At 35.9% G+C, this 11,977-nt stretch overlaps 2 protein-coding genes and 1 long non-coding RNA gene across 5 annotated transcripts; 1 reads left to right on the forward strand and 2 right to left on the reverse strand.

Moving 5' to 3' along the window:
- Positions 1-11: 11 nt before the first annotated feature.
- On the reverse strand, positions 12-4,778 carry LOC145230379 (uncharacterized). Its single transcript, XM_080095801.1, has 4 exons — positions 1,812-4,778; positions 1,131-1,289; positions 922-1,058; positions 12-355 (listed from the first exon to the last, which is right to left on the reverse strand). Exons 1-4 carry the CDS (start codon positions 1,992-1,994, stop codon positions 145-147), a joined length of 690 nt encoding a protein of 229 aa, XP_079951927.1. The 5' UTR covers positions 1,995-4,778; the 3' UTR covers positions 12-144.
- A 1,906-nt stretch (positions 4,779-6,684) lies between these two features.
- LOC145230081 (arylalkylamine N-acetyltransferase 1-like) lies at positions 6,685-11,277 on the reverse strand. Of its 3 annotated transcripts, none has more exons than XM_080095460.1 (5): positions 11,007-11,277; positions 8,294-8,452; positions 8,187-8,216; positions 7,911-8,047; positions 6,685-7,004 (listed from the first exon to the last, which is right to left on the reverse strand). In XM_080095460.1, exons 1-5 carry the CDS (start codon positions 11,187-11,189, stop codon positions 6,761-6,763), a joined length of 753 nt encoding a protein of 250 aa, XP_079951586.1. In that variant the 5' UTR covers positions 11,190-11,277; the 3' UTR covers positions 6,685-6,760. The 3 variants fall into 3 exon arrangements, with proteins under 3 accessions (XP_079951586.1, XP_079951584.1, XP_079951587.1); XM_080095458.1 differs by lacking the exon at positions 11,007-11,277 and adding an exon at positions 8,988-9,267; XM_080095461.1 differs by lacking the exons at positions 8,187-8,216; positions 11,007-11,277 and adding an exon at positions 8,988-9,264.
- Positions 6,999-8,699, forward strand: LOC145230082 (uncharacterized). Its single transcript, XR_013860548.1, has 2 exons — positions 6,999-7,227; positions 7,544-8,699. It is a non-coding gene; the product is annotated as an uncharacterized LOC145230082 (long non-coding RNA).
- Positions 11,278-11,977: the final 700 nt, after the last annotated feature.

An 11,977-nucleotide genomic window follows, 5' to 3' on the forward strand; every position in this document is an offset into this window, starting at 1 on the left:
CAATCAATGGCTCATCCAAACGTTTTTGCTTTATTGCCACAACTCAACTCAATCACGTAGGAAGGTTAATGGTCACATAAGTTATCGAATGGTCAAGTTTCTTACATCAGATAGTTTCTTACTTGCTGACAATTGCAAAAGAAATTAAAGTTTCATACAAACGAGAGTGGCTGCACTGTGTGGCTCAGGATATTTTGCGAGCACTCTCTCGCCGGAAATACAATCTCTATATTCGGAATAATCGACAACTTTTAAAGTTTCTGCGCCATGTTTGTTGAAGATCTTGTCTGTGTAACTTGAAGTGCATTCGGAGAAGAAAAATTTGCAACCTTGTTCTTTAGCCACTTCCCAAGATCTGCAAACACACGTGTCAAAAATTGTTTTGTCCAATTGACACTTACAATCCAATCAAAAAAATGTGTACTGTTTTATCAGGTAATATTTGATATACAGCACAAAACATTTAAATTGCCAACGCAACGCAATTCTGACAACAATTCGAGAAATTATTTGATAAAACAGGTTACATTCCATTTGCTTGTTTTTACTTTTGGGCGAAAGGAGTTTGGAAAAAGATTTTAAATCATTTTTGTCGTCATTACATTGAACAAAATACACGATGCTTTATTATTGATTCCATGCTAACATTGATGTTAAATTTAAATCTTTACAGATTTTTTGGGTAAGAAGTTCTTTTTACAGATTTCTGTTCAGGTATTTACCATTGGTGCCAAAAATGGTTGTCTGTTTGATTTACTGCGTCCAATTACTTCCACTACAAAGCAATTTAAAAATCTGACTGTACACAATATGTTAAATGAAACATTTGTCATCTCAACAAGTTATCGTTCAATATAAAATTAGCATTGAAATTAGCATTGAGAGCTGTGTTAATTTTAATGCGGCAGAAGATTGACATACTTTTTGCACAAAGCTTCACCAAGCCCGATTCTTCTATACGCCGCATGTACCATTAAATACTCTCCCATCATATACTTTGCATCTTCCACTCGGGTTGCAATCGCCTTATCCGGACCCTTTGCCATAAAATCCAACACCTAAAAGTACAAATGACTTCAAACACCAAGCATTTACCTTTGCTATGTGTGATTTCACAAAGCCAAACTTACTCGAAATAACTGAGCCATCTTCAAAGGCATTTCCAATCCTTCACTCCAGTTGTTTGAACTTTTTGTGGCTGTATGCGGTCCTGTTGTAAGAAACATTCCGCAAATACGATGATTGGATGACTCGTATGCACATATTGAATGGCCGTCGTTAATACAAGCCTACACTTGTAAGTATAAAAAAGCTTTGGAAAAATGTGATTTTAATAATGTAAAAGTGTAAAGCAAATACTGCTTCAAATATTCCAAACAGCGTTCGTATTTAGATGAATCACAAGATTAGAACACTATTAACTGATACCTGGTTCTTTTCTGCAAAATCTAGGTGCAAAAAAATTTGCTTGTTATAGTACGCCAGGCCTATTAAAGGCGGTTTACCGAATCTAGTCGGTCTATTGAACATTTACATTTGGCAAGACACAGGCTAGTAAATCTTGCCTGAGGTGGGTTTTAATCCCACGACAAGTCATTTTCGGCGCTCTTATTTAATAGGCCTGGTGTATTACGATTTGTGAATGAGTATGCCGTAATCGATGGTCTGCATGGACGCTTTGTGGTTGATTCTGTGTGAATGTATTTATCCTCGCGAAAAACTCGCTGTATGCAATTTTTTGTTGTGTCATTCATGTTGTGGCAATACCGATGCAAAATTATAAGCACCCAAGCAGATAAAATATCAGATACCTTGGTGAATTCAGCATCCACCAACATAGCATCTTCTAATGATGGTTGGATTGCAAATCTTAGTGGCTCCTGTGCTTTAAACCCACGTAGTAACTCCTTCGCGACATCGAGATCACATTGTGTTACTCTCCGCCAACAGATGTCGCCCTTGCCATTAGGAAGCGTCATAAGCTTGGTTGACATTTTTAAAAGTCGTTTGTGTCACTACACTGAAATTTGCAAGAATAAAGGCTTGGAAAGGAATGGAGAAAGAATGTAAATTTATTTGAATTAATCTTTTAAGGTATAAAGTTACTTTGAGTTTCTGCAACACTTTATGTTTATGATGTAATAAACTACTTTGTGATTACAATAAAGCAAAATAATATCAGCATATCCATTGTTCAATTACTCGGCCATAACTGAAAAAGTGCTGGTTTATGAATTTTTTTGCATTGAGTTATTTTAGACCATTGAGTTAATAAAATAAGTCAAGCGCTTGCCATGCAAGTAGTACCACAAAATTATTGGTCATAAACTTTATCCCAACTTCCTAAACCGCACAATAACCAACATATGTTTAAAATTGTGGAACATTTGCCACCAGGGCCACATCATGAACCACAAAACAAATTTGATGTTTCTGCACCATCCATATTCTGACATGATATAAGTCAGGGGTGGGGAACCTGCGGCCTGCATGCCTTTTTAATGTGGCCCGCGTCAGATTTTTGTTAAAGTATACAACACAGCATAAAAAATAAAAAAACGATTATGTACAAATATTTCCTAAAAATTACTTCGACATTATTGCTAATCTTCCCATTCCACATTATGACGCCAAACTTATAAAAAAATGCCACGTATTGAACCACTTGCTATGTTTGTGACGTAACAGTCACTCGATTGCCCTTTCTTGCAGTAACAAATCATTTGTCACGTGGTGTTATTTTTTGATTTTAGAGCTATTAACGTGCGATCCTATTGGCATTTCAAACATATCATTGAAAAAATAAACAGATCAGTAATAGAGCTAGGGTGTTCCAACTCTTATGTTTTAGTCGAAATATGTGATAAACCTGTATGCCTTTTTTTTTGCAAACATGTACCAGCAAAGAAAAAATCAAATCTGGAGCGATGAAATATAATACCACTTGTGTCCCTTGGGTAGTTTTACACGGAATTGAAAATAAATAAATATTTGGCCGCAAAATGTTGTGCAATTCATGCGGCCCGCAGTACTAAATAGGTTCCCCACCCCTGATATAAGTAAAGTGGCACTGGTTACTTATCTTAATATGTGTTTCATAGCGTAGTTGCTTAATTTTTGACTTGTTTTCCATTGGTCCATTTTTTTACTGTACACATGCTGTTTTAAGTGTAAGTTACTTTGATGAATGCAACCTTCCAAGGACATTGAAACGACAGCACAATAGTTCATAAAGGAGCCATACTAGCTTGATGTTATCTTGGCAGAAACTGTCTACAGGCTAAACCTGCCCCAGTGACCGACACAAGTGCCTGATTTTGCAACGTTGCTCATTCTCTTAATTGACCCTTTTACTGTATTTGCTCTCTTGGCACAACTGTTAATCTTTCAACCTGTTGCATTTGTCCATCTCTTTTACTGTACCAATAGTTTTTTAAAAGTAATTTACCTAAATGTGAGCAACCTAAAAGAGACGTTAAAACGTCAGTTTGTCGCAAAATACGTTGTCAAGTTATACTATAGCTTCATGTAATGATCGGCAGCAACATATAGGCTACCTTTGAACGAATAATTGTACGTACTTGACTTTTACCTGCTTTTTTATGCAGGGCGTTGCATGACCAACCAAATCTTAATCTAGTGTTGAACTTTCACGCATTTTAAACACTTGTCCCCATTGTTAAAATACGTGATGCTCTACTGAGTAGAGTCTACTCTAAGCAACACCATCAACGCCAAGTTGACACGTTTTCAACAACGGTTTTATTTCCTTTTGCTTTTGTCATTTCCTTTTTCTTCCTTTCTCCTTAGCAAATCAAGCGCCATGTTTCGGTTTTAAGCAAATTTTCCTTCTGAAATTGTTTGTGTTTCATCTTTCAAGTCATGGGTCTTAATGCGCTGACCGCTAGCTCTAAACTCAAACTTGTTAACTGAAAATAGTTGCATATAATTTATTGAAAATTTTAACAAACTATACACAGACCTGTTTATTAATGATATCGCTGATGATGGCATTAGCATTTGCCGAAACGTTTGACTATATTAAAGTATGTCGTTTTTTAAGTCAATTTGGGCCGTTATTTTCCTCATTAGGCCTAACGAATAATCATTACGCTTTTGTCTACTCTAAATAATCGATTATTTTCATCACTGCTCAAACTTCTGGTTTAAAGGAATAAAATTAAAGCCACAACGCTTGCTGTGTTTGTTTACTTCATCCTCACATATTGTTAAAAAGGCTGGTGGCCATTAGCCGGAAACGCTAAACTAGGTTAAACATCCAACCACCTTTGAATGAATCGCGCCACATTATTTAAATACAATGTAACGGCAAATATTTGGTGAACGACTTTCATGTCAACAAGGCTTATAGCCGCAGGAAAAATACCGCAAATGCACAGCACATGTTTTCTACAAGAAAATTTGCATATAATTTGCCAACTGTATTGCCAGGGTGGCGCTTTTGTGGCCGAATTGGGCTTTTTGAAGTCGCTGTTGCGCTTTTTCAGTAGGTTGTTAAAATACAATTTTTGTATTATTTTACACGCAGTTAGACATGCATATGTTTTCGCAAGCATGTAATTGACATTAAAAATGCCATATTTTGACTTTTCTGATAATGTATTGTTTCGCCTTTTGGGCTGGTTTGTGACCAGCTTTTTGAGAATCCAACCTCGCAGCATGGCAGTATTGTTTACCAGGGGCATCCAGGGGAAAACGATAGTTTTAATCTCATACAGATTAGACCATGTAAAACAATATTTTTTTTATTGCTCTAAAGCTAAGCGTAAATAGAAATATTTTCGTAAGTTATATTTTCCAAAAAACTTGATAGGGATGATACACATCAGTTTAAATAATCTTAGAGATAAAGTATCAGTAAAACAAAACAAAAACTTTGTTAAAGAAGGTTGAATGTCGTGATTAAAAGCGGCAAATCAAGTGTGAGGAAAAATTGTCACATTGAGTATCTTTTGTTTAATACAAATGAATCCGGTTAATCGCATACTAGTTTTCCAAACTATTTTATGCAGATACCTGTATTATGCAATCTATTTGATAGCCGTTAGACCTTGTTTACAACAAATGGTAACGATTAGAATTTGAGTCCTCTATGTGATTAAACGGATTATTCGATGAATCATATTGGTCTATATGTAGCCTACCATCAGGTATTTGTATAGATGAAAAGTTTGCAGCAACTGCAAAGTTTTTGTGATGATGATAAAAGAATTAGAGTTTTTGACAAACGAGTGTGCCAATACTGTGCGGCTCAGGATATTTTGAAAGCACTCTCTCGCCGGTTATACGATCTCTATATTCGGAAAAATCGGTAACTTTTAGCGTTTCTGCGGCATGGATTAAATTAAATTGAGCTTGTCATAATTTTATTATTAAAAAGAAGAACACAATGTCGTTTAAGATTTTTAAGTGAATGTTGCAATGTTTTATTCCAATATACTGTCATTGTATTTAGACATAGAGAATACTGACGATTGTGGATTCATATTGATAATTAAAACAGATTTTTTAACAAGTACTTAATGTATTTTGTTTCACAATCAAAAAAGCCCCTTGTCCACGAAGATCTTTGAGGGCTCCGGTACAATCGATCTATGCGTTGTATTTTCACCCAGGAATACGTATGAACTTAACTATGTAGTGAAATTGTAGGTAATTAATGCAACTAAGACCAAATCCAAGTAAGGTGAAACCCCAAAATATTTCCAATTCTGTTTGAAAGCCCCAGTGTCACAGCTTTGATATTCAAACTATTTCAAGTTTCTGGTATAATGCAGTTTTAATATTCGTAATACTGATATTATCTGTAATATGAAATAAACCGTTCCTTTCAAACTGTTGATGAAAAATCATCGAAGCAAGTTGGATAGTAGAATCGCGGGTGTTTTCCCTGGACCGAAATTCTTGTCAATGTTTTCCTTGTGCTGTTGCTAGTGGCAATCGTTCCAACACCCGATTTGACGCGTGTCAACAATTTTGTCGTGCAATAAACGAGCGATTAGGTAATGTTGATGGGACAGATTTCAGCCTGAAGGCTTTTTCATTTCATGGTTCTTTTTTCTGCAGATACAAAAAAAAACTGGCCCAATATTTGGACCCAAAATGAAACAGGCCAGGCTTATTTTTTCGAAAAGGCAGAATTTGTTGGAAACTTAGTTTACCAAATCAAACAATTTGACGGACTATCTACATTTAACTTAAGTAAAGATTATTTTTTGCAAAAGGTTTGTACTACACCAAAAAAAGTAATTATTGCCAAAGTGACCGAGTTGTTCTTGCAACCATTTCTAATTCTATCTCGGTCTCGTGTGATTCCATGAGAAAGAAGCCTAAATGGCATTGCTTCAACTAAAACCAAAGCGAAATCTAGCTTGTTGAACTAAACATAATCACCAACTCCCGGGTTCGATAAAACTGACTTGCAATAAACAAGGCAGCACAAACTCCTTGTGTGTCTCTAAGCATGAAACTTGGTACGAAGTAAAAAAACCCTGATGGGTTGAAATAAATTAAAGTCACTAAATTTCAACCCCTGTAAAAAATGGTTTACCGTACTTGTCATGAATGATAGGCAACTCGACGGCAGACTCATTGTGAACATAACGCATCTCGTGCGTTGCCCGCCCACTAAGGATAAAAGTGAAATCTACCAAACAAAACGAACAGTGGTCAACATTTTTTTTTATTTTCAAGCTGCAAGTAACTGTGAACAACCATCATGAAATGAATTTGATCGTTTTTACAAGCGTGAAATATTGGTTGTGAATGAGGTACGCAAATCAAAACAGCCGAGACTGATATATCTATGTGATTCAGGATAATTTTTCAGCACTTTCTCTCCAGAAATCGGATCTTTGTATTCGGCTAAGTCGACAGTTTTTAAAATTTCTCCACCGTGGTCTATGTAAATCTTTGCTGAAAATCTTGATGTGCATTCGGCGAAGAAATATGTGCAGCCTTGTTCCTTTGCCACCTCGCATAGTCTGTCATTAAATTGTTTTTTTTTTAATTAGAAACCCGAATGGTTTAAAACAAGTATAGAAATGACCGAAGATATTAATGTAAGATCGAGCTGCAAGAAACTTTTGAAACTGAATCACCTAGCTAGGTGTATAAGGACTTTGTTGAACCTTATTGATTTGAATTTAGGAAACATAAAGTGCTTACAGAAGGCTGGATACAACATCAATTTGAAGTTCTTTGGAGGTAAATATAGTAAGTGGGTATGCTAAAAAACTTATAATTTAAATATGCAAATGTTCTATGATTGGTGAAAATAATTGTGAAACGTTGTGTCTGATCCAATATTTTGTGTAAATTTGATACTATCTTTTTATTTTAAAAAACGTCTTATTAGGAGGTGGTTTGTTTGTTCCATGGACAAAGATATGTTTGTTACAAGCACTTCGGTCAAACACTGATATACAAACTACCCAATAAAATGTGTGTGTAACAATTTTGTTGTTCAAATGGCGTAATGCAGAACAAAAGACTAGCTGTTTTTCAAGAACTTGTGTTTTAGCTGACGTTTTGCCCACCAGAATGGTGCACACACAAGCGAAATGCACAAGCGCAATCGCAATGATGGCAAAAACCGAAGCCTGGTTTTCGGCAATATTTTGCACCCGAATTCCACACCAAATATCGGAATTTGTTAAATATGCGGACGAAACGCTTGTTCGGTATTTTCTATGATCTGAAAAAAACTTTGTCGTAATTTGGCTGCAAAGCCAATACTGTCATAAACTAGTTGTTAACTTACAGGTCAAAGCAGTGTACATTGTCTGTCGCTAATTTATCACGTAATGCCAAGCTTAAATACAAACAAAGCATTGTTTCATAAATATTTAACACTATGTGGGTTTAAATGTGGAAAGACATTTACATACTTTTTATTCAATACCACAGCAAGGCCGAGTCTGGTGTAATTATCTCGCACCATCAAATATTCTCCTTTCAAAAACTTCGAATCTCCAGCTTTGGTTGCAATCACTTTGTCTGGTCCGTTCGACAAAAAATCCAGCACCTATTACAATTTAACAAATTTGTCGTTCAACTGATGTAAAGCAAAAATACAAGTTCTCGAAACAACAACTAGTATTTTGTTTAGCATTACACCAGTTGAACGACAAATTTGTTAGATATGGTATAGCATTCAGGTATACCTGGTGGACGAAGCGCTTGTTCAGTATTACCTATTACAATGTCAAAGAGATTTTATAAGTTTTATAAGCGTTTTATAAGTGAAACACTTCCTGGCACACTGACTTACCCGCGCAATTTGAGCCATCTTAGGAGGCAGTTCTAAGCCCTCGCCCCAATTGTTGGAACATTTCTGTGTTGTATGCGGTCCAGTTGTAAGAGCCATGCCGCATATTTCATCGTTGCTTGTGTCGTATGCACAGATTGAATGACCATCCGAAACACAAGCCTAGGAATAAATATAGAAAAAACCAACAAAAATGCCTCGCAAATCTTATCCTTTTCATTTAACATACAGTTTTTACTCTATTTTTAATCTTACAATGATTTGCATGTATGTATTAATTCAATGACAACGCTTTGTGCAATATGAATGGCAATTTAGATTTCAATAAGATTCCCAGTACCATCTGGAAAACTGCATTCTTTATGGGTTTGAGTTTTAAGATGACCGAGTGGTTAGCGCAACCCCCTTGTGCTCACAAGATTATAAATTCTAATCCCATGTTGACCACTTGTGTGTCTCTAAGCAGAAAACTTTGGTGCAACGTAAAGGAATCTGATTGGTTAAATCTAATAAAAGTCACCAAATCCCAACTTTTCTAATAAAAAGGTTTACGGACTTTTAAACATTCAGCTCGACGGCGGACTCGTTGTAGCAGTTACCCGCCCACCAAGGTTAAAAATCAGACAAACTGATTCTCATTCACTGCCTTCTTTTTTCTACGCTAGGATTGGTTAGAGCGTTAGACACATATAAATACCATTGCATGATCTACATCCCAGATAATAGCTTCTTCACATGACAGATCCAGAGCGATACTCAGTGGTTCACGTTTTATAAATTCAGTTATCATTTCTTTCACAACTTCTAAATCATCAGATGTAAGTCTTCGCCAGCAGATGTCGCTCTTGCCATTAGGGTGGGTCATAAGTTTGTTCGACATTTGCGTTAATCTTGATGTAAAAGTAAATTCAAAGTTGGGCAGCTTTGAGTTTGCAAACAACAAAATAATTCTGGAACAAATATTTAGCTAGAAATGATTTTTAAAACTTTTACTTTTTTGCACACCATTTTTACGAGTAAAACGAATTTGCATTCGATTAAAACTGTCAAAGACAACCAACAGCTGACTGAAAATTACTGGCTGTATTTCGCTATTCCATTACAAACCAACTAAAATAACAATCTCGTGCAACTTTATACAAATCTGTCACTTACTATGCCATCGCCTATTTAATGAAAAAACAAAAACAATCGTACTTTAGTTAAAAGTACCGATGGTTATCCACCAAATGCTTTTGTCCATGAAATGTGTTAGCCAACAAAAAATCGTTTTACGGCTGCAAAGTATTTGTGGACTATAACAGAACGTTAAAGTCTTACACAAGTAATAGGGGCTGCACTGTGCGGCTTAGGATATTTTGTAAGCACTCTCTCGCCGGTTATACGATCTCTTTATTCGATATAATCGACAACCTTCTACGTTTCTGCACCATGTTTGTTGAAGATCTTCGTTGTGCCTCACTTTCTACAGTTACTTGCATGTTTTGTGACTTGTTTTATACTTATTCTGCTGCTGACAGTACTGAGCTAAAAATAATCTTATCAAATCTATCAGCTGTAATACCCCTTACTTTGTCAGTCATAATTCGACACAACAGTTACCTCAAATCCGAGAATTTTCTCTTAAACGCGACAGGAACATTCGCTGTTTATAACCGGTTCGCCACTTTGCACGAAATCAAGTTTGTGTACCCAGAGCAAACAACTACCCCTTGTTCTGGATTTAAAAGTCCCGAATTATGCAACGTTGCTGTTTTTCGTAGCAATTGTTAATCTTTTACTTGTACAGCCGACCTAGAACCTGTCGTGTTTTAGTCGAAGCTTGAGAGAGATGAGAAAAAACGTTATTCGGCCTGTTGGATTGAAAGGATGATCATTTAAATCCGAGGACATGAAAGTTTTCCAATAGTTTACCAAAAGGAAATGCTCGACTGATGCAAACAGATAAGCAAGCACTAATCATTCTCTAACAGAATCATTAAAACAAGGGCTAAAAACATTTATGCAATCTTTTTGAATAAGAGATTATATGATGGCTAATAAAAACTGAAACAAAATTTGTTTTGTATTGTTGTGCCGGTGTTGACCGATTGTGTCAAAAGTTTATCCGAAACACAAGCCTAGGAATAAATATAGAAAAAAGCAACAAAAATGCCTAGCAAATCTTATCCTTTTCATTTAACATACAGTTTTTACTCTATTTTTAATCTTACAATGATTTGCATGTATGTATTAATTCAATGACAACGCTTTGTGCAATATGAATGGCAATTGTGATTTCAATAAGATTGTCAGTACTATCTGGAAACTGCGTTCTTTATGGGTTTGAGTTTTAAGATGACCGAGTGGTTAGCGCAACCGCCTTGTTCTCAAAAGATTATTGGTTCTAATCCCATTTTGACCACTTGTAACTCTCTGCTCAGAAAACTTTGGTCCAACTTAAAGGAATCCGATTGGTTAAATTAAAGTATCAAGTCACCAAATCCCAACCATTATGAAAAAGGTTTACGGGCTTGAATAAAACATGCAGTTTGACGGCGGACTTACTGTAGGCGTTAGCCGCCAATCGAGGATAAAAAACAACGTACTGATTCTTATTTACTGCTACCTTTTTTCTATGCTAGGATTGGTTAGACGCAGCTTGCTGATCCATATTGTGTTTGCTAATTCAATCGTTTTTTATGCGATGTTAAACAATTTAACAGCATCTAAATACCATTGCATGATCTACATCCCAGACAATAGCTTCTTCAAACGACAGATCCAGAGCGATACTCAGTGGTTCACGTTTTATAAATTCAGTTATCATTTCTTTCACAACATCTAAATCATCATATGTAACTCTTCGCCAGCAGATGTCGCTCTTGCCATTAGGTTGGGTCATAAGTTTGTTCGACATTTGCGTTAATCTTGATGTAAAAGTAAATTCAAAGTTGGGCAGCTTTGAGTTTGCAAACAACAAAATAATTCTGGAACAAATATTTAGCTAGAAATGATTTTTAAAACTTTTACTTTTTTGCACACCATTTTTACGAGTAAAACGAATTTGCATTCGATTAAAACTGTCAAAGACAACCAACAGCTGACTGAAAATTACTGGCTGTATTTCGCTATTCCATTACAAACCAACTAAAATAACAATCTCGTGCAACTTTATACAAATCTGTCACTTACTATGCCATCGCCTATTTAATGAAAAAACAAAAACAATCGTACTTTAGTTAAAAGTACCGATGGTTATCCACCAAATGCTTTTGTCCATGAAATGTGTTAGCCAACAAAAAATCGTTTTACGGCTGCAAAGTATTTGTGGACTATAACAGAACGTTAAAGTCTTACACAAGTAATAGGGGCTGCACTGTGCGGCTTAGGATATTTTGTAAGCACTCTCTCGCCGGTTATACGATCTCTTTATTCGATATAATCGACAACCTTCTACGTTTCTGCACCATGTTTGTTGAAGATCTTCGTTGTGCCTCACTTTCTACAGTTACTTGCATGTTTTGTGACTTGTTTTATACTTATTCTGCTGCTGACAGTACTGAGCTAAAAATAATCTTATCAAATCTATCAGCTGTAATACCCCTTACTTTGTCAGTCATAATTCGACACAACAGTTACCTCAAATCCGAGAATTTTCTCTTAAACGCGACAGGAACATTCGCTGTTTATAACCGGTTCGCCACT

The sequence above is a fragment of the Phallusia mammillata genome, chromosome 5, assembly GCF_965637545.1.
Source record: "Phallusia mammillata chromosome 5, kaPhaMamm4.hap1.1, whole genome shotgun sequence".
NCBI classification, from domain to species: Eukaryota; Metazoa; Chordata; class Ascidiacea; order Phlebobranchia; family Ascidiidae; genus Phallusia; species Phallusia mammillata.

Excerpts from the sequence above, each read along its gene's own strand:
- LOC145230379 (XM_080095801.1), bottom strand. The coding sequence starts at position 1,994 with ATGTCAACCAAGCTTATGACGCTTCCTAATGGCAAGGGCGACATCTGT. Across the intron at positions 1,290-1,811 it reads TGGATGCTGAATTCACCAAG|GCTTGTATTAACGACGGCCA; the intron begins GTATCTGATATT and ends TTACAAGTGTAG. Across the intron at positions 1,059-1,130 it reads AGATGGCTCAGTTATTTCGA|GTGTTGGATTTTATGGCAAA; the intron begins GTAAGTTTGGCT and ends TTGTACTTTTAG.
- LOC145230081 (XM_080095460.1), bottom strand. The coding sequence starts at position 11,189 with ATGTCGAACAAACTTATGACCCAACCTAATGGCAAGAGCGACATCTGC. Across the intron at positions 8,048-8,186 it reads ACAAGCGCTTCGTCCACCAG|GTGCTGGATTTTTTGTCGAA; the intron begins GTATACCTGAAT and ends AAATTGTAATAG. Across the intron at positions 7,005-7,910 it reads GCTGTGGTATTGAATAAAAA|ACTATGCGAGGTGGCAAAGG; the intron begins GTATGTAAATGT and ends ATTTAATGACAG.